We start from the raw sequence: 20953 nt of genomic DNA, 5'->3' as shown, positions 1-20953 counted from the left end.
AGCCTCTTGTGAAATTACTATGGGTTCTGGGTGACTGAACGAATACCGGCAGGCCTACTATTTTCTTTGCATGGGGGCTGTGTCCCTCAGAAAAATAGTGCTATTCGTGTCATCTATAGGAATCAATCATTTCAAATAGAGGCTCTCACAGGCTCAGTGCATGGTTTGTTTACTACATCTGAGTTTCTGAAGAATTGAAAAGAATATGTGATGATTAGGATTCCATTGCTGTTGTTCAGTTGTTTAATCTCGTTATTTTGAATACTGCATGTGATCGTGCATCCCCACACTGGAGCATTGGCATTGTTGTTCCTATTTATGAAAACAAGGGCTCAGTTGATGACCCTAATAATTTCTATGGGATTACTCTGTTTAGCTGTCTTGGGGGAATTGTTTACCATGGCTATTAATGCTCAACTCATGTCGATCATGCTTAAACAGTTAATGTTGGTACTTAAGGGATGTGCAGGCAGGCTTTCTACAGGCTACTCTAGCTTTTGTCATAGTTTTAGTTCTCCTTTATAGTTTAATTATTTATCTATATTCATCTAGTTAGTAGCAAAATGTTTTTGTGCTTTTGTGGATTATAGGAAAGCGAATAATAAAGACTTTGATTTGTTAGATGCACTTATTTTGATGGTAGGTAATCACTGATGTTGTCAAGGGGACAACTTCAATTACTATTTGCCATTTATCCAAATGATTTTGTGTTGTTGGATGTTGTTTTTTTATAAATCACTTTTGCAGAGGCCGGAGTTAACGATGATGTGGAGTTTTATTAACGGATGTAGTCCTATATATTATTCAATGTAGACACTACTATTGGTATTGTTATGTCTGAGAGTGCTAATGACATAAACAAAACAAAACAAAACAACTGGATGTGTATGGGAAGCCTTGTGGGATCTCGCTGTGATCTCTCTGGGATCTCACTGTGAATACTCCCAAAATAAAAGGCCATGGTTTATTCTACTAGAGAGAAAATAAGACACATACCAGTGTTAACTTTTCATGAAAGTGAACATAAGGTAGTAGATGATTAGACGTATTTAGGTGTCACAATGGATATAGTGGTCATCTCAAAAGAGCTATAAAAAAACAACAGGTATGTCAGTCAAGGACATCCCTCTCTCAAGAGGCATCTTCCAAGGTTGTCCTATTTCCTCTTTACTTTTTATCTTAGCTATAGAAACATGGTCAATATCTATCCAGAGCAACACCCACATTAAAGGAATACCTGTTGAAGATTATGAAAAAAAGCTGTAGATGTATGCAGATGATACTGTTGTTTTTTTTTTAGATGGTGAAGCAGATTCTTTTCAGAACCTATTCAATACCTTGGGGAAATTTGCTGAATTTGCAGGTTGTAAGATAAATATGTCCACGCCAGAGGCAATACTCATTGGCTCTTTGAAGGGGTCTGAATTTAATGCTTTTTCTGCACAGGGTTTGCAATGGACATCTAACTCATTTAAAGCTTTAGGAATAATTTTTTCTTTGAATACAAAATCTTTATATGAATTGAATTATGTGCCAAAGTTGACACATATAGAACATGTACTCAATTGTTGGCGTCATAGGAGTCTATGTCTTATCGGGAAAATTGCAGTCATTAAAGCACTACTCCTACCTCAACTTTTATACATTTTCTTTGTTTTACGCATTGACATACCCCAGAGGTGTTTTTTTTTTACGATCAAATAGTTTATTTTTATTCAATTTATATGGAGAGGTGGGAATGATAGAGTAAACCAAGCCTTGATGTGTAATGACTATAATGCTGGTGGTCTGCGCATGATCATGAGACCCTGTGGTGTATGCTAAGTCTCAGAAAATGAATTGGGTTGTTAAATTTTTTGACCCCTTGTACTCTAGCACATGTAAGTGAATGGAAAATTTCATGTTAGTGAGATTTCATGCAGATAAGATGGTTTTGTGGAATTCTACAGGCAAATGCTCCAAGATGTGTTTTGAATAAATTAGGCAGTTCCCAATTGGTGAAAAACTCTCAAAGTTTGGTACATTTACAGAGATAGCATTCTCTCAGATACTGGTTTATCTAATTTTCACCTTTCATATGGTGGAACAAAGAAGTTAGTCTGAAACACAAGCCATTTTTCTTCTACCCTGAGTGGTTTGAGAAGGGAATATGTACCATAGATGATTTAAGAGTTCGTGGTAATATTGTAAAACCCTTTGAGGACCTAGTTATTGAATATGATATGTCAATAAGAGATAGAAGAAGATATAACTCTTTGATGAATGGTATATACCTCAGATGGTTTGGTGTATCAAAGACAGTTGATGAAAATCTATTTGATAAGATTGTTTCTGAGTTGGTGAGAAAAAAGAAAATTTCTAAGTATGCTTAATATACGTTAAGAAATTCTCAGGAACACTCATGTGGGTAAAAAGTAGGGAAATGGAATGAAATATTGGAAGTAGACAACTGATGTTAACTTGGTCCTCTGTTCATTAAAAAAATGTCAATTGTACAATTGAGACTCAACTTGATTCTTTTTATTTTTCTATTTTTCATGAAACAGTATGTCTGAATGCCTTTTTACACAAAATTAAGAAAAAAGACAATCCTAACTGCTCATTATGTCATCAAAGCCCAGAAACAACTTTCCATTTATTTTGTCAATGCCCAAAGGTTTTACCCTTATGGCAAAAATTATTCAATTTTATTGATGAAAAGACAAAGAAAACTAATGCATTTTCAGTTTTTAATACAACATTTGGAGTAAATAACAATCAGAGGCTAGATGCATGTATAAACTTTTTATTTCTTTGTTTGAAACTTTATATTTACAGGTGTAAATTCCAAGAAATAAATTTAGTTTTTGAACATTTCCTGGCCTTGGTAAAATATAAGCAAAAATACAGAGTACTGGATAGCCCAAAAGAGGGGGAATTGGGAACCCACCTTGAGAAATGGTCCATGTTCTCTATAGACTAATCCTCTGTACGAGAATAACAATTACTTTTAATAGAAAAATTTACAAGATGTACTGTTGTTCATATGTTTTTGTGATTGGTAGGTGTATATGTGTGTGAAATCACAAAATATATGATTGTACATGTACATGTATGTCCCTTGTTTCTGTTTTTGTTTTTGTTTTTTGATGTCTATATACATTGTACACGGTATATACGTTTCAATAAATACAGAAAAAAAAAAAAGAGCAATGCTTAGCCTCCTGGGAAATTGGATGTCTACAGTTACCAGTTGATATTCATTGAGATGTTTTGTAGAAATTTCTTTAGTAACATCCCCAAATAAGTCCATAGCTAGCTGCATAGTGTATGGATAAACAGGAAGATATGAATTAGCAAGTGTTCTGGGGATCAGAATGGTATTTTTTTCAGACTTTTGGTGGGTAAGCAAACTACACTGCCTTGTATGATGTATAAAGCTAATGAAAGTAATGGATGAAAGTGATGTTTAGCATCTTTTCGATCCCATTGGATTACAAAGTTTGAAGATCTATTGGATATCAATTTTGAAATGTTTGGCAAGAACAAGATGTTAATTGGTCAAAATATGCACTAGAATTACAGCTACGAGATATTGATACATAGAACTGGCATGATGTTGTCAAAGAAAAAGGCCAATATGTAATGTATAGGATTTTCACGGAAAATCTTGAGATTGAACCTTACTCAACTCAGCTAAATTATAGCATGGACCTAATACACATGGACATTCATCGTATCGTTAATTAATTCATGCACCCGTACATCTCAAAAGCGCCACAAAGACATTTTCAGCATGCTTCACTGCTTTGATCCCATGATCGTCACCGCCAGCAAGCCGGGAGAAGAAAAAGATGGAGATTCGAGAAATCTAAAACTATATGCGCAGAAGAAAATAACTCACAAAAATCAAGTAAAGTGAATGTGCAGTTGTGGTGTATGTTAGGAAATCATACCTCAAACAATTTCGCTTGGGAGAAGCAGGCAGTTTTTAAAAGAAAGCTAACATTTTGGCAGAATGATTGTCATTTGTGATCTCAATATTTCACTTTTCTCCAGCTTATTCCAGAGCAAAAAGGGACGGTAATGGTAGAGAACAGATATATCTTGCCATTAGGCAAGGTCTTATGCGTGTGCGAAAATGTGCCAATCAGCAATTACCCATCTTTTGACACAAAATTTATAATAATCCAGGTTTGCTGCTCCTCATCATCTGCATTTATTCAGACATTTCCATCTGAAAAAAGGTACATCAGCAAAACAAGACTGAAATGAGGGAAACAATTCGTTTGTTAGTGACGATACATAATTACACAATCGTTATTGTCAAGACTGTGACCTGAATGTACTCATTAAGATGCACATAATCAGGTGTCGGTGACGATCATTACATCAAAGAAAGACTGCCATGAATAGTCCATGTTATATTAGGTCCATGATTATAGTAATAGAATCAATTTGTGCAAATTTAGATGAAGTAGCTACTGTCTTCCATAATTTGTTCCTGATCATTATGCGAACATCACTACGTCTGAGAGAATATGTAGCCTTTGTAATTTGAATGTACAGCGCTGTAATGGTAGACAAGTTTCATCTTGTTTTCAATGTCCTTATCCTTAAAAGTAATAGCATTAAACACAATCCTTTTAATTTTTGAATCCACCCAATGACTTTAAAGCCCAAACAAAGTTCTGGTACGCCTGCAAAAGTTGTCAAATTTCGCTCCCAAATGTGAACGTATGCTGAGGAAATGTGCAGGATAACGATGTTATTACAAGATACCCGATGGGTAACGACGAAAATGCGAAATATTAACTAAAAAGGTTCAGTCTCAGAACTTACCCAAACGGGGTCAGGCTAAACTCGGACTCGGGGATAACTCGGCTTCGCTTTGACGGCGGGATGAGTTGTAATGGTTGTCCCTCTGATTGTACAGTGTTGTCCTATGGGAGCGGCCTGTGATAAACTAGCGCTTCGTGTTCTGGCTACTCGCAGTAATGGTCCGAGTTGTTACAACGCGCGCATCAAAAACCTCTTATGCGCGCATGCAAAATTAGTGTGCGCCTATCAAGCACCTCTAAAATAATCAAAGGCGCTTGAAAAACAACAACAAAAGACCGCGCGTCTCAGCAACTGAGGACCGCGCGCTGTCATTTTTGTTTTGTTTTGTACAGGATTTACGTAATACGTTAGCACGCACTTTCCTGTCCATTCAGTTAGGCCTCATTTGGTATTATGCAGTGGCCAGTAGAATGTGGCGATCACGAACTGCGTGTGAATTGTCTGAAGTAGGGTCGAATTTTTCCCGAGACCGAGTTAGTCTGGAGCCTTCTGGAATAAAAGTCGGTTTTCCTACTATTATTATTTTTCTCAAAATACTCCAAACCGACTCATCATTCCGGCAAACCGCGTCAGCCAGGTAAGTTTCTTAGTGGACTCTTTCGATATATTGCAAGAAAAAATGAAATGGTGCTAGACGGGTTCTCAAGCACTTACCGAAACTTAGTTTTCACTTTAAAACTGTTCGTCTTATTCAATGCCAAATATGTAACATTACTTTATCAAACTTTCCAGATGAATGAAAATGTCTCATTGTCTAGATAGCAGAATTGATTCTCTTGGTATCCTCCTACAATACGTGCCAAGAAATTATCACATACAGATTAGTGGACAAGTGGGCATATAAAAATCCACAGGAATAATGCCTCTGACATCACCAAACATGAGTACTAGAAACATAATATTTATATCAATGATCCATGTTTCAAATATTAAATACCTATGAAAAGACTTAAATATGGTAATCACAATCACACTCACAAGAAGAAAGTAGATGTAGTAGTAGGCAATGGATGTCACATTAAATCACCAGAATGACACTTGACTTATTAACAGTATAAGAATCATATTTTCATTTGTCAAATGATATGATTTCACAATTGCATGATAATCACAACACAATCTCATTTACATTCATTTGACCATGTTATCATCCAGGGGACATTCTGCAATGATGAGTGACCAGAGTTTGGCAACTCTAGAATAATGTTTTATAATCACTACCTAATGATGTTTGACACTGTCATGCCCTATTCAGCCAAGAGACAGCAATCCCACACGTTTACTACCAAAATACACTTTCCTCATTTTGTTCTTCACATCACCTCATAAATATTCAGATCATGTGCATTCCCATTCAAAACAGTCATCACTCACTGCACTCCTTTATCATTGCCTGACGCACTTTCGATAATGATCAAATCATCAAGCCAAATCAGACATAATCTCTTTACATCGATGAATTTATTTATCCAGTAAAACACATCGTATTGTGACACAAAACACAACATATATTGCCAAAAATCACTCATCCTCAATGTTATCCCTACAAAACTCTCATTTACATCACATGGGGCATTAACATTAATACACAAGTATTGTGTCCTCTATTTATTCACAAGGAATATTATGCTTTTAATTCATATTCTATGCTATTCATATGCATGATATAATGTCACCATGTAGCTCCTCCTGCTGCATGAGATAAGAACAGAGACACGCCTCACTTCATCCTCGACTGTCATGTGCAGAGACTCCAGCCCAAAGCACCTTCTGCTCTGGAGATTCTCCCGCCTGAAACCCCTAGCAAACGGGAGACTCCAACTTGATGTGTACGAAGCGCGAAGTTCCTAGGGTTCTAGATGCTCTCTGGTGCTATCTAAGGCTTATTTTTTCAACATACGATAGAAATAAGTAAGAAATCTTTTCCAACGGGAGACAAAGAGCCAGGGCGGGAGAAATCAAATCTCAAGCGGGAGAACGGGAGATTTTGCAAAAATAGGTTTTCGGCGGGAGATCTCCCGTCGAAAACGGGAGAGTTGGAGTCTCTGCATGTGGTGATCAGGGGAGGACTAGTCAGTGGCAGTCAAGAAAAGTGACTTATTCAGAGACTTGGAATTAAATCTTACATTCTACTCTGTGTCCCTCTCAATCTCGTGTATTCTTAACAAAACCTGTTTGCCTTGCTTTTCTTGAGAGCCACACTATGCCCATTTTGTATAAAGTTACCTGAAATATGAATACAGTGCATGGTATGTGTTATGCAGTCTAGTTTACGTGTTATGCACTGCACATAGAGAATATCATGCATCAATAAATGCTCTGTAAATAAATAATTGTTATAGTTATTACAATATTGGTTGGTTACACAACTTATCTATATTCTCGTCTCTGACAAGAGGTTCCCTAGAAAATTGTGATATACGCAAATGGAAACCGAAGGGGGAAAAGCGGGTGGATATTACAATGTTTAGAAATTATTTCCTTGAGAACTCAACAATTTCAGCACCCTTTAAATCATATCTTATCAAAGTCCTATTTGGTTGTATCATGGATCAGTTTTCTTCCTTTCCTATCTTTCCTCAGCATGACTTTCTGCTATTTTGTATGTCGAATACCTTAAAGTACATGTCAATGATTTAAATATTCCCCCCCCCCCCCCAACATCATACTTGTTAAGAGAGAGAAAGTAAAGGCATCCTGATATGTTGACTGAAATGCCTCCAAACATTTATGATGCAGGTAGTAAACGAAGCACAGTGTGTGCTACCCTACCACCCTTGTCTGCCCACTAGTGTCAGATTTCGTCCCATCATTCACAGCTAATCTGATGAAGTCATATGAAATGCTTCTTGAGTTAATAATGGAAGCACTAGTGCATAAACAGTCAACTTTACACACTTCAACTGACCACATTAGTTTGCCAGCAATCTAATCGGTCAATTGTCCTGTCATCTCTCTCTACAGGTTTGATGACCCTTTGACCTATTCTTGAGTTGACACTTAAAAGAGTTACTGCTCAGAATGTAGAATAAACCTTTGTCAAAGTACTTCAGTTGATGATTTCTGTCACATACTGACTGCTTATATGTGAGTGGTGAAAAACTCTGGATCTGACTTCAACCATTCCATCTGGGTCAAAACTCTGAAGAGTTCATTGCTTTGCATTATTTCATCTCCTTACCATGAAACTGAAAGTCATGCTGACTGATACAACTTCCATTATAGCGAAAAAAAAAAATGAAACTGGAATAATGACCTTGATTTTTTACCAAAATTTTCTTGAAATCTTGCCATTCAAATATCATAAAATACTGTATAAGCTGTTATTTTCGCATACAGATATTTTCGTGAATTAGGAGGTCACAGATATTTTTGCGAGATGTTGTTTTCGCGAATCGACACCGAAGCTATCATAAATGCATTGCTACTATAGTGTATGGCAACATTTTTGTGTGTTGTTAAATTCGCGATCCAATAGTGATTCGCGAAATTCGTGAAAATTAAACCCTCGCGAAGATAACAGCTTTTACAGTACAGTGTACACATAGTGCTCAAGACTGGATAGCTGAACAGATTTTAAAAAAATACAATATCAAAAGAAAGGAAATTGATTTAGACTGAATCTGAAATGGACCCCTACAAAGAAAATTCATTCAGGTAATTCTCAAAATGCATTTGCTTCACAAAGGTTGATCAGATGACATTCACTGAGTAAATGCAAGTACAGAATGTGATGAAATAGCAACGCAAGACAAAACACTGGAACAGTGAGTCTGCCTAATAAAATAGGGAAACATAATCAGCATTACTTTAAGTAGCAACTATGATGAGTAATACAAGTTTACAAGTGTGTAAGACAGTTACAACACATCATAAATGTGTATCATTTTCACAGAAGTAAATAAGAAAGGAAGTGAGTATACCTCTCATTCACTGTTTGTCAAATAACTCTTGACATTGATCAGCTGCTTGCACAGTCTGTCTGTCACATCCATTCTATCTTTGCCTGTGAATATACACTGTACAGCTGTAATTAACTCTCTTGTGTCTGATGGAATGAGATGAAGAGTGTATGTGAGTTCCTTCTATTTTTTTCATCTCAATAGATGAATTTCAGCAGTGCTAACAAAAAGGCTAAAATTTGATATACAAGGTACGAGGATATTTGTCTTTGCCTAACCTCAAATATCTATGTAAGGGTGTCAGTAATTCTTAGGCACTAGCCATTTGTGGTTCATCATGTCTTTATTTCTTCAATTTGGGTCTTTTTTTTAAAATCTTTTCCAGACCAAAACACATCCAAAAAAGAATTTGCTACACGATGAACCGAAAACCAATAGTGCTTGATCCTCTCCCACCGGAATTTTTGAAAATTCTCCTTGTAATCATGTTCATATCGCTGATGAGATATATAAACTACATAATGAGTATTTTCAGTGCCCCATTTGGGTTGAACTTTATCATCATTACAAACTATTAGCTAGAGAATGGAACGAGAAGAGTTTGGGTGACTCACTGAATGGTGACAAATATCTATTCTCTACCAAATCTTTGATCATCATCATTTCACAAAGCAGTTTCTTCCACATGTCTTTCTGTGCCTTTCTGCACATCTTGATTCACTACAGCAGCTGGCTCAGAATCCACTTCCCCCTCATCCTTGACAGCCTCTGAGCTCGCATTGGAGTTCATGTTTTCATTCTGAATGGTCTTGTTTTTGACGGTGGTGCTATTTTTGATGGGTTCTGCTATAGTCTCATCCTTTGCTTTGTGTGCTGCTTCTGGCTCTTTCTGGTTTGCCTCTGGTTCCTCCTTGAGATCTGTTTCCCTAGCAACCGGCTCCTTCTTGAGACCTGCCTGGGCCAATGCCTCCAACATCTGGGGCATCTGTTGCTGGAGCTTGATCTGGACCCGCAGCTCTGCACACGCCTCTCGCTCGTTGTGGATGTTGTAGCTCAGCTGCATATTTTTCCTCTGATATGATATGTACGCAAATCAATACATAACAAAATAAATCAAACAGTATACAAACATTTAAATTTGCAATGAAACAATAATTTGGAGCTACATGTTATGACAGTCATGCAAAAAGGGCATCTTCACTTCCTACAAATACCTACTAGTGTTCGCTAAACTGGACTGCAAGAACCTATATGTGACCCTAAATCACAAAACGAACAGAAAGTCGCCAGACATGAAATATTAGTTAATATCATATTCTGAAAGAGCAGACTTTAAAGACAGCCAATCCCTTTTGCATGCAAATTTTTGAAAAATTGGTGAGAACACTTAGGTATTGAAGAAAACACTATTTGGAAACCTCCTGTAAATTTTGAATTCAAGAGGGTCTTTATTTGTTTAGTTAAATTGACCGTTAAGATTTGAATAATTTTTGCGTACAACGCAAAAATTACAAATCTGAATACTAGTCTAGTTTTACAGACCTGTGTGATGCACTTAGTTGTACATGTGAGTTCATGTAAGTGGTGTGTTGTTATTTACCATTGATAACAAAGTAAGAGAAGCTAGTGAATTCTTCTTTTCTGACAGCTTTAACATGCATATATCTGTTGTTCGAAGTATAAGTATCAAATTACAACCACAGGAGGATTAATGTATGCAGCTGTGCCTAGTACACAGAATATGTTACGGTGAGCGTTTGGTGCATTACTTGAATTTTAACGGCTAACAACCTTCAAATATCACAGAAATGTTATAGATTTACAATAGTCTTGTCATTCTGGTGGAATATATCATGTTCTGCGCTATTTGGGAAGGAATGCAAAAGGGAAGGGCCATCTTTAAGCTTTAAAATGATGCATAATTCAAATCAAATGGACTCTCCTAACCTATCTAAATATTGGAAAGAAAGCACACACTCAGGAAAAGTGTGAACTGAGAAAAGAGGCTCCGAATCACAGTGTCTATTCAAGCGCTAAATCTTTACCAAGCCGTGCTGGCTGTGCGATGAATGGGACAAAAAACAGGGTGTAAACCACTGGAGTAACAACAATGAAGGGATTATTGGATTAAAGTTAAATTGAGCATGCCTTATTAACACATTCTTTCCATAATTAATGCCAACTTTCAAAGCAGTATCATCATCCTTTCAAAAGTTATTAGAGTTCAAAGTGAAGATTGTGTACAAGGTTTTTAAGAAATGAAAAGGGGACTCTAAATACACACCTAATCACACTATTCTACCAAAAAATGTTTGAGATAAACTGCTAAAAAACACACTTTCCTGCCCGCTTTATGATCCGAAATTTTAACATAATGTTGAAGAAGACTTGCTCTTTCAGAAAATATGAAAAAGTCAAGATCGGCTAGGTTGACCCGCTTCACTTATTTTCAGTCCTCACACAAAATCAGTGTGTGCGACTTTTTGTTCGTTTTGTGATGCACAGTCACATATGTTCATGTGTAACTAAAATCAGCTGCGATTCACAAGTTATTGTGCGTAAATAAAGACAAACTCCACTGTATATTTCAATGCAGACATTCTGTCTGTGTTACAACAAGTGATAAACTGTTGTAATTGGTGCTTAAAGCTCTAGCTGTAGTAAGTTAGTTAAAGCATGAAATCACACATTAAACAATTTCTTGTTGGTTGATTGTTTGCTCATTAGTTTATATTTGCAGTGCACAGTCTGTAGTAAGTAGGGTAGACAGTTAGTCTGGCTGTTTCACTAAGTACGGAAATATGGTTGAATACCAGTTTTAATTTCAATCCAATAATGCAAGAATGAAACTAGAAATGTCACTATGGTGACTGGTATGCCTCCGCCATAATGTATGATTCTCCTAATAGGTCTATTGTCGTCTTGACAATGTGTGATGACAGTTTCATCTAAAAATATTGTGTTGAGTATTCACTTTCCTTGAACTAGATTTAATTGGATGAATGGCTACATTTTCTAAGAGAGCATGTATTTGGGGATTTGAGGACTTTTACTTGACTTTTAACCCTTTTATACATATAGGTCTATGCATTGGGCAATTTCAAGGTATAGAGAAGTGTAATTTCTGCTGTAGAGAGTAAATTGTTAGAATTTTGACCTGGCCTTTGATCCTTGACCTTTGACCCCATGACCTTCAAATTCCCAAGAGACTCACTGTCAGACAGAACATGCATAAATAATAGTTTCATGATGATACCTTCAGCCACTTCCAAGATATGGAGGAAGAAGTGAAATTTAGCAATTTCACTTGACCTTTGGGCCTTTGACCTTCTTGGCCAAAAAAACATCCCACAGAATCTCTATTGGGTAATACATGTATTCACCAAGTTTCAAGAAAAATCTTGCAGGCATTGCATTAATATGATGGAAAAAGTGAAATCTAATGAGTTGACCTTGACCTTTGACCTCATGACCCAAAAATTTTCTAGCTAATCACTGCCAGTCAGTACATGCATATGTACTATGTTCCATAAAGATACCTTTAACCATTTGCGAGATATGGAGGGAAAAAAAAAAAGAAATTTTCACTTGACCATTGACCTTTGAACTTTGGCCTCATGACCAGAAACTAGCACTAGAGAATCTTAATTGGGTAACACATGTATGCACTAAGTTTCAAGAAAATACCTTCAGGCATTGCATGGATATGGGGAAACTAGTGAAATTTTTAAGCATTTGACCTTGACCTTTGACCTTGAGCATCTGGACCCAAAAGTTGATAGGCACAACTTCACCCCCTCATACATATACCTGCAAAGTTTCATTAGGATACCTCAAATGTTTTTTTTACTTATGCTGTCCACAAAATTGATTACGGACGGACGGAAGGACAGACAACCCAAAAACATGATGCCTCCAGTGACACTTCGTGGTGGAGGCATAAAAATGAATGGAGCAATCTTTATTGGTATTCCTAGTCTTTTTTATAAAGTTTTTAAAGGATTGAAATTTGAGGTGAACAGTAGCACAGACATGAATGAAAGTACAGTGGACTCCTATTACAATGAAGTCCTTGGGACCAGCAGTTTTCTTTTGTTATATCGAAATTTCATTATAACCAAACAGATAAACAATAAAAAACATAGAGCGGTTAATGTTGCAGCCTGAATTTTCACTTTGTTGCAACCAACATTTTATTGTAGCCATGTTCATTATCACAGGAGTGAGCTGCATAACAAAATTTGTAAAAGCTGCATTAATTAAAGAATGTACACTGAGAGTTTATACCTTCTAGTCTTTTTTTTACATCCACTTCCTTTCATATATCTTAATTATCATAATAAGGACTGTCAAATTCATCTACCAAATAAATGATATCCCTGAAATCCCCTTCAAATCTGTTGGTGAAGATCTGTTATCTTGTTTAAAGTTTTGTATGAGAAGTCATAATGCTACCTACCTTTAATTCCTCATTTTCCCTGATAAGTCCTTCCAATATTTTGTGCAGCTCTTCTTCATCTTCCTGAGGATTCACAATGTTAAGGAAACTATAAGTGTCAATTTGTGTAACAACTGGTCAATAAAATGGGGGGGGGGGGGGGTTTCATCTCAGCTTCAAGGTCAATATGACCTTGACAAAATCTCCCATAGGAATCATTTGAGAGTACACTTTATGTCATTATAACAATTGCAACATCCTGTGCCTTACAAATAATTGACCCTTAACTAAAGTTACTATCACTACTGACATGAATATTGGTTATGAAAACTTGTGTGCTTTGGTGATCCTTATACCATAGTACATTGTTTATAATATGAAAATACACAGTGTATTGGCTGTACAACTTCTGAATCTGGAATAGAAGATGGTGAAAATTTACTTACTTCGTGGTACTAGGAGCCACCTGTACCAATTGAATAACTCTATACCCCCTGTTCCTAAGAATGATTTCTGTCAGGCTTATTTGAAATATGACCACAAGATATGCAAAAGCATATGCAAAAGCACATACAAAACTGTACTAATGCAAGTCATCTAGCAGGCACAATTTTTAAAATTCTAAAACAGAAGTGTAATCATGGCTTCTCGTATCATTGAGTTGTACTACCTTTTATAAAAATGTGTCATAAGAGTCAAAACACAATTCTTTAAAGGAAAATGTATCTATATAAAAACATATAAATCTTTGGCTATAAGGGGTTGTTTCATTAAACCCTGTTCAACCAAACTGTAATTTTGTGTATAACATGTAATCATTCTTTTAGCATTATACCAGCAACTTGACAATTTATTCAGATGCTTGCAGCAAGGACTGGTTTTTTTAGTTGAAATTTGTAACAAACGCAAACAGAAAAACTGACCAGAAATGAATAATATTTATTAGTGGAAAATTGAGCATAGAAATTTGTAATTGACAGACAAGGCTGTTTGAAAGTCCTGATGTAGTTTGTGTAATGAATGTTGATTGATGTATTTCCAATATTTAAGGTTAAGAGAGTTCAGCATGATCTTGCTTTCATCATGTGAACAAGTGGCATTTAATAAAAGACACATAAACTTGCTCATGATCATGTATAAAAAGAAGAAAAGTCTTGCACCATGTAGTGTTTAGAATACAATCATTTAAACAACTTAGTGTTTGAAGCATTTTCCTTGCACAGTATGTGTTGTATGCTTTTTTATACAAAGAAGTGGGGGAAGAAAAGATTTATGGATTATCTTTAGAATATTACAGCCACTTTGTCAGATGAATGCCCTGCAGTAAACCTTGGTAGTAAACCATGATAAATCCTAATTATGTTTTCTCGAATCAGCCCTTAATATCCTCCTTGCTATTTGTCAACGACATGCAGTTAAGGATACACTCTCACTGCTGCTCTCCGATGCTGCTGAGCTGTCAATGCTGTCCACTGATGCACCTCTCCTTCGTGCTGCCTGCTTGGCCTCAGTGATGGCTGACTGTAGCCTTGCTATTTCCTGCTGCTCAGCCTCAATGCGCTTCTGGAGATCATTGCGAATGTTCATGAGCTCTTCCTTCTCAGCTACCACCTCAGCTTGGGAGAGGAGCAGCAGCTTTACCATCTCTGTCATGGGAGAGATCGACAGAGGCCTGATAAGAGCAATTCAAACCTCTTTGCAATACACATCTAATGTGCCACATACAATCATGAAACCTATGCCCAGGAAGTTAAGGCCTGCAAGAATCTCTGATGGCTACAACTAAAGTAAGTTCAAAGAGAGAAAACATTTTAAAAACAATTCAACTAAAGGACTTAGCTTTTAGACAAGATTCTGTATCATTCAGACTTGGTGGCACAATTTTGTACTTGAGTAAGAATAATTCCTGGATTTGACAAACACAGCTGATATTAAATGCAACCTACCAGTCCACAAGATTCTTTTCAAAACCTGCACTCCATAAAAATACTTATGAAGTGATAAGCTCCTTTGTAAGGGATTTGATCGATAACTGATTCATAACTTTTATTTACTCTGTCAGATTTCTATCTGGTCAAAACATGTTCAACAACATGAACATGGAATACAAATAATCTAACTCTTGAGGGTTTATAGTGTGCATTCTTCATGAGAATAGAGGAAACATCTACTGCACATGTCTTCTCACCTAGATCAGGTTCTGCAGACTCATTCACACTATCCTCAACCTTGGTTCTCTCTTCAGCCTCTTCTTTGATTTCTTCTGGTGGTTCCTTGTCTTCCTGTGTCTCCTCGGCCTTGTTGCCATCTACTTCTGTTTGTTCCGGTGCACTGGATGCTTCTTCATTACTTGCTTTCTCTTCGGTTTCCACATTTGATTCTGAAACAAAATTACCCAAAATTCACTATTTCCCGCTTCTTGATTTGTCTAGAAATGGCATCCAGTATCACAATGACATGCACAATCTCCTAACTGAGATTTCACTTGCATTTAACAGTAAGAAGTGAAGTCCTTGAATCAAATTTCAACCACCATGGACATGTACCAGTAGCTGATTTTGGAACTGAAGGTGCAGTGAGATATACAGGAGGGTAAACTCCTCTTGATAAATAGCTTGCTCCTGGCTAGGTAACCATTTCGCTGGTGATAGTTGGACAAGCAGGATTTTGTAAAAGGAATATTGCCATTGCATTGATCAATTTTGCTTTCTCTTTGGGAAAGCTTTAAAAAGCCAGTAAAGCTTCAGTTTGTTTCATTATGATGAAAGACATCACAGCAAAATCTCTGCAAAATCCACATGAAATTTATTACAACATAGAGCAGGACAAGAGTTCAATGAGCTGTAATGTCAGCAGAATTGGCTAATTCCAATTAACAAATGTATTTGTGTACCTCAGAGCTAATCTTTGGAGTCAAAAGGGGCCTGAGCTTTCGATTCCTAGCAGAATCCTCGTCAGAGGCAAAATGACCGGTCATTTTGCCTCTGACAAAGATTCTGCTGGGATCGAAAGCTCAGGCCCCTTTTGACTCCATTGGCTCGCCTTTATTGGATAAGCAGTTTTCAGCAGCTTTTTTTGCTACAGCTAATCTTTGGGATACAAAAAAAAAAAAAAATAGATAAAGCAAGAGTACTAATTCAGGGTTAATATGTTTACTTTACCTCCCTCAGTGAAAATCTGTTTTTGATTTTGAACTTTACATCAAGCCATCTCCTTTTAACTATTTTGAAACTTACCAGCTGGCACATGTTCCTCGTTAGTCTGCTTGCTGGTCTCTGGAGGAAGAGACACACCCTTGGCTGGAGATTTCTCCTTGGATACCACCTTGGCATCCTTCCCCTCCATCTCCTTCTCTTTAGCTGCTAGTCTCGTCTCAGACACTCTTCTACTAACTCGCAACTGGATGACAATTTGGGAGAGGACACCAAGGAAGACAACACAGAGATCAGGACTACATGTACACAAGTTTTCAAGAGTGAAATTCTACATGTAGATATATGATTCTTATGAAAAAAAAAAGTATATCAAAATTATCAAAAGATAGAAAGTTCTTTAAAATATGTTCAATTACTATTCTGCCAGTGCACACAAGTAAACATCAACATATTCAATTATTCACAAAATATTAACACATTACAAGAGCTTTCTGTTTTTAACTGCCATCTAACATTGTAAGTTTCAATATTCCTTCTCATTCTAGATTTGAAAAGATGTGAAGGTGCCAGTATAGATCCAAAATTTTACTTTTCAGGGAATAGCAATATTTTGAATACTGCCATTCTTAATGTCTTGTTTTATTTACATTCTGAACCATTCTAAAGAAATTTCTCTTACACTTCATGTGGCTCATTATTCTATTTCACATTTACACTTCTAATGGTAATGTCATCTACATAATACGAAGCCCAATGAAACAAAAAGGCAAAAACTATGACTTCCTTTAATTCTAAGGAGGTCATCTTTCAGGCATGATGTGCAAAAGTAGGCTGTTATATTGAATAATGAAAGCAATCCATTAACATTAGCCCACATTTATGGAGTAACTTACCTTCCTCTTGAGCTGAGTGACCACTCTTTGTACTTCCCATAAATGGTCTTCAGTGCTCTGTAATCAATCACAACAACATGCGGAAAAATTTACAAAGTTTCAGCAAGAATCAAATATGCATGCCACTCTTTTTGGCCCGAAAACTGCAGAACAATTCTTGACAACTTGGAACAAGCATGGCAAATTTTTACTAAGTGTACATTACAAGAAAACAATCTGCAATCATTGTGCTACACATGGGTCAAATAATTACCATGGTTTCCGTCAACAACACCTATGATTCTTACCTTGTCTTCAGTCTTTCTCATCATGATTGTGACAGAAACACTTACAATTTACAGAGAATGCACAGTCAGTTGAAATAAATCATCTACGCTGAACAGACATATTCACTCCTTTCAGAATCATCAGCAGATAATTTCTGAACCTAGCATGACTCATAGTCTGCACGTGTTAGAAACATGACTGCAGCTAATTTCTCCTGGCATTACATGTATGTCTCAATGTCAACAAAAATCTTCAGCTAGATACTTGTCTCTCATGTTGTCAGCATAGAATCACACATAATCCTGTGTTCAGAATTCACCATTAAAGGCTGCCCAAGGATATGGGAAATCACTTAAAGGCAGAGCAAACTTTCCCTCATTCATTTTCCCAGTATGAAGTTACAGATCAAGAGAATAAATCCAATGTAAGGCTTCCATTTATTATTCCATATTAGGACAAAACTTAGACATTAATATCACTGAAATATTCCTTCTTCTTTTCTTTTTTTTCAAGAGTGAGACCCAAAGTATGCAATATTAATGTTAGCTGCTTTATCGGGATAAATTTTACTGGCAAAACCTCTAGTTCTTAAATGATGTTTTATCCTCCTCCTCCTCCTCCTCCTCCTCCTCCTCCTCCTCATCATCATCATCATCATCATCATCATCATCATCATCATCATATAGGAATCTACATACCTATTGTACAACTGAATATTCACATTTTTTTTTTGGGGGGGGGGATATATATTTCAAATGAGATATTCCTTAAAAATTATGCTAGCGCTTTACGAACCTGATTGATTCTTGCAACAACTTTATAAGTTGTTAACATTATCTCTCCAAACTTAGAAAACCATTCAAAGTGGCATGGGAAGACACATCTGTGCATGAAATTTTAAACCTTACATGATGTTATCTTTCTGTTTCCATATTTTAGTCAATTTAATACACTTCTTTCCTCTGCACAAATATTTGATATCAATATCACAAGACAACAGGAAGGAAACAATGTTGACTCATTTTCTAACTTGGCATTGAAAGATGTTTCTCTTTATGTTGACTGTATAAAGTCCACACTTGAAACATCATATTCTGGATAAGCTTACTGCATTTCATTGCAGTTCCGTCATATAAGGGTGTAGCACCTGGCTCACAAAAGAATGCTTAAGCTGCCAAGGATAAGAAACAACCCAGTATCAACAGAATTGGGTTTATGGATAATACAAGTTGTAAAACAAGTGAATCTAGCTGTTTTCAAAGAGCCACCCAAATATGAATAAAACCTCTACAAAAACTTGATGGATATATAATCAAAGCATAAACTTTGATTCAAGCTTATACCATGTGCATCTGGATTCAGGTCCAGTAGTTGTTAAAAATCTGTGTGACAACTGTAAGTCTTTCAGAGGAGTCATGATAAAATCCAGCTGACAAGAATGATGGGGGGGGGGGGGGAATGAGGCAGACAAAAGGTAGGAACATAGAGCTGTTTGTAACCCTCATATCTTTGAAAATTAAAAGCCATCAAGTGTAATGCCTAAAATTAGACACCTGCAACACATGTCTTTACCTTGTGAGCTACGCCGTGGTTCAAGTCTTCGTGCATCTTGGCAAGAATGGTTTCATGTCGCAGCAATTCATCTTCAATTTCTCTGCAATGACAGCAAAATAACAGATCACGAGTACTTAAACATTTCAAGTTGTCCTGAATATAAAGTATTGTAGACGAGTTGATTCATGGCATGATTCTGCATTCCTCAGATTTTCATGTTCTCAAAGGGTATTTGTACTTAATTGTACAGGCATGAACATATCACAATTTTTATACTGAACACTTATTCTATATAGCATAGGTAATGCCTGGATATAGTGGATTCATGTACTTGTGGAAATACTCTAGCATGCTGTTGATTTTGCAAATATCAGTTAAGTCGGCTTATAAATCTGTGAAAACAACTCCATCTTGAAATATACAACATATACTATTCTATGCATATCTGGCTGTGTGTAAGAAAAAGTGTATCTCACACTTATGCAGGGACTGGTGAATCTGTCGGCCAAGGAACACATGCACACATTGCTATGATACTCACGCAGTAGTTTCTGGCATCTCAAACACACTGCCTGGAATCCACTCAAGTGGCTTGGGGCACCTGATACAGTATAAACCAATGATATATTGTCATGTCGCATATAGCCCACAAAAGGAAAAAGCTATTTCAGTTCTTTTCTCTAAAAACACAATACCCGAAAAGTATACTAACAGTATGATTACAAAAATAAAGGTACATCATTCTAACATTTCTGCAGAGTTGTGAATTCAATCATCTGTTTATCTGCAATTCACTCCAAACTCCATGGTGGTAGAGTGATATTCATAAATTAAATTTCTTGGAACTGGAAATAGTCAAGCATCATAATTTTGCTTTCAACAAAATAAAAATCTTACGATTTGTGAATGACCATTGTTTCATATTAGATCCATCTGGGTCTCTCATTGTAATAATTACAAACTGTATGACTGAGTGCTGCACAAGCACACAAACTGCCTGGTGAAATTATACCATAGTTAAAATATTGGTGTATTAATGTAACAGATAATGAACAATTCACAAATTTCTTATTAAAAATGCAAAAATTATGACTTCCAAACAATATTGCATGATGAACTTAAATGGTGTCAATATATTTGTTGATGATTCAACTATCAAAGGCAAATAGGCTTATGACAAAGGAATCTACTATGAAAGGCCCCACTTGACCTTTTTTTTGATGACCGATTCACATTCAGATGATCACAATCTATTGATGACAGTCTACATGCCAAATATTGTTCAGTCTGTTCCTTTGCTTTCACACACATTTATGTTTGTGTGTGTGTGTGTGTGTGTGTGCTTGGAGTATATTTTCCCTGACTGAGTGAACATAACCTTAATAAAGTCATTATTCTGCTAAACAGCTGTACACAGAAGCCCATCATGAAGTAATTTTTAAAAAACTTTCTGCAAATATTTAAATTTACCATAAAGCATGGACAATTACTGGGCCATACATTTCCAGCAATAATTCGAGCACAAATACACACTATATGGCCTGAAACCAAAGCCAATGAACACATGCTTTACAGATCAACAATGCAGCACATTTGCATACTATCTATAAATTTGATCTGAGGTGACATTATATCACACACTTACTCACTGAACATAAACTGCTCCTCTGAAACCAAGTCTATAAATAGACTATTTGAATGACTCCTAATAAATGATGTATCAGTGGGTGATTCACTCCTTGCCAAGAATATTCAGATTATCCATTTTCTTGCTAAGACAAAGGTTTGACTTTCAGCCAAAATGATAACCTTTGTTACAAATTGCTATCAACTTTTTTTTGAAAATTGGAAGACATGAGAGAAAGAGAGAGAGAGAGAGAGAGGGGGAGATATATATATAGCAGGGCAGACAGACAAAAGAGA

At 36.4% G+C, this 20953-nt stretch overlaps 1 protein-coding gene across 1 annotated transcript in view; it reads right to left on the bottom strand.

Annotated features, from left to right (window-relative positions):
* Window positions 1-6272: 6272 nt before the first annotated feature.
* LOC139740586 (ralA-binding protein 1-like) overlaps window positions 6273-20953 on the bottom strand; it is a 49658-nt gene continuing 34977 nt past the window's right edge. The window contains exons 8-15 of the mRNA XM_071651173.1: window positions 19572-19631; window positions 19049-19130; window positions 17210-17266; window positions 16398-16560; window positions 15350-15541; window positions 14587-14807; window positions 13183-13245; window positions 6273-9795 (exon numbers count right to left, since the gene is read on the bottom strand). Of these exons, the coding sequence (XP_071507274.1) occupies window positions 9388-9795; window positions 13183-13245; window positions 14587-14807; window positions 15350-15541; window positions 16398-16560; window positions 17210-17266; window positions 19049-19130; window positions 19572-19631 (1246 nt within the window). The 3' untranslated portion in view covers window positions 6273-9387. The remainder of the gene's footprint in view (window positions 9796-13182; window positions 13246-14586; window positions 14808-15349; window positions 15542-16397; window positions 16561-17209; window positions 17267-19048; window positions 19131-19571; window positions 19632-20953) is intronic.

Source organism: Diadema antillarum, unplaced genomic scaffold (assembly GCF_040938485.1).
Source record: "Diadema antillarum isolate AM-2024a unplaced genomic scaffold, OU_Dant_1.0 seq00000862_RagTag, whole genome shotgun sequence".
Taxonomy (NCBI): domain Eukaryota; kingdom Metazoa; phylum Echinodermata; class Echinoidea; order Diadematoida; family Diadematidae; genus Diadema; species Diadema antillarum.
Note: the sequence above shows the minus strand (reverse complement) of the source record. Positions and strands in the feature narration are given on the sequence as shown.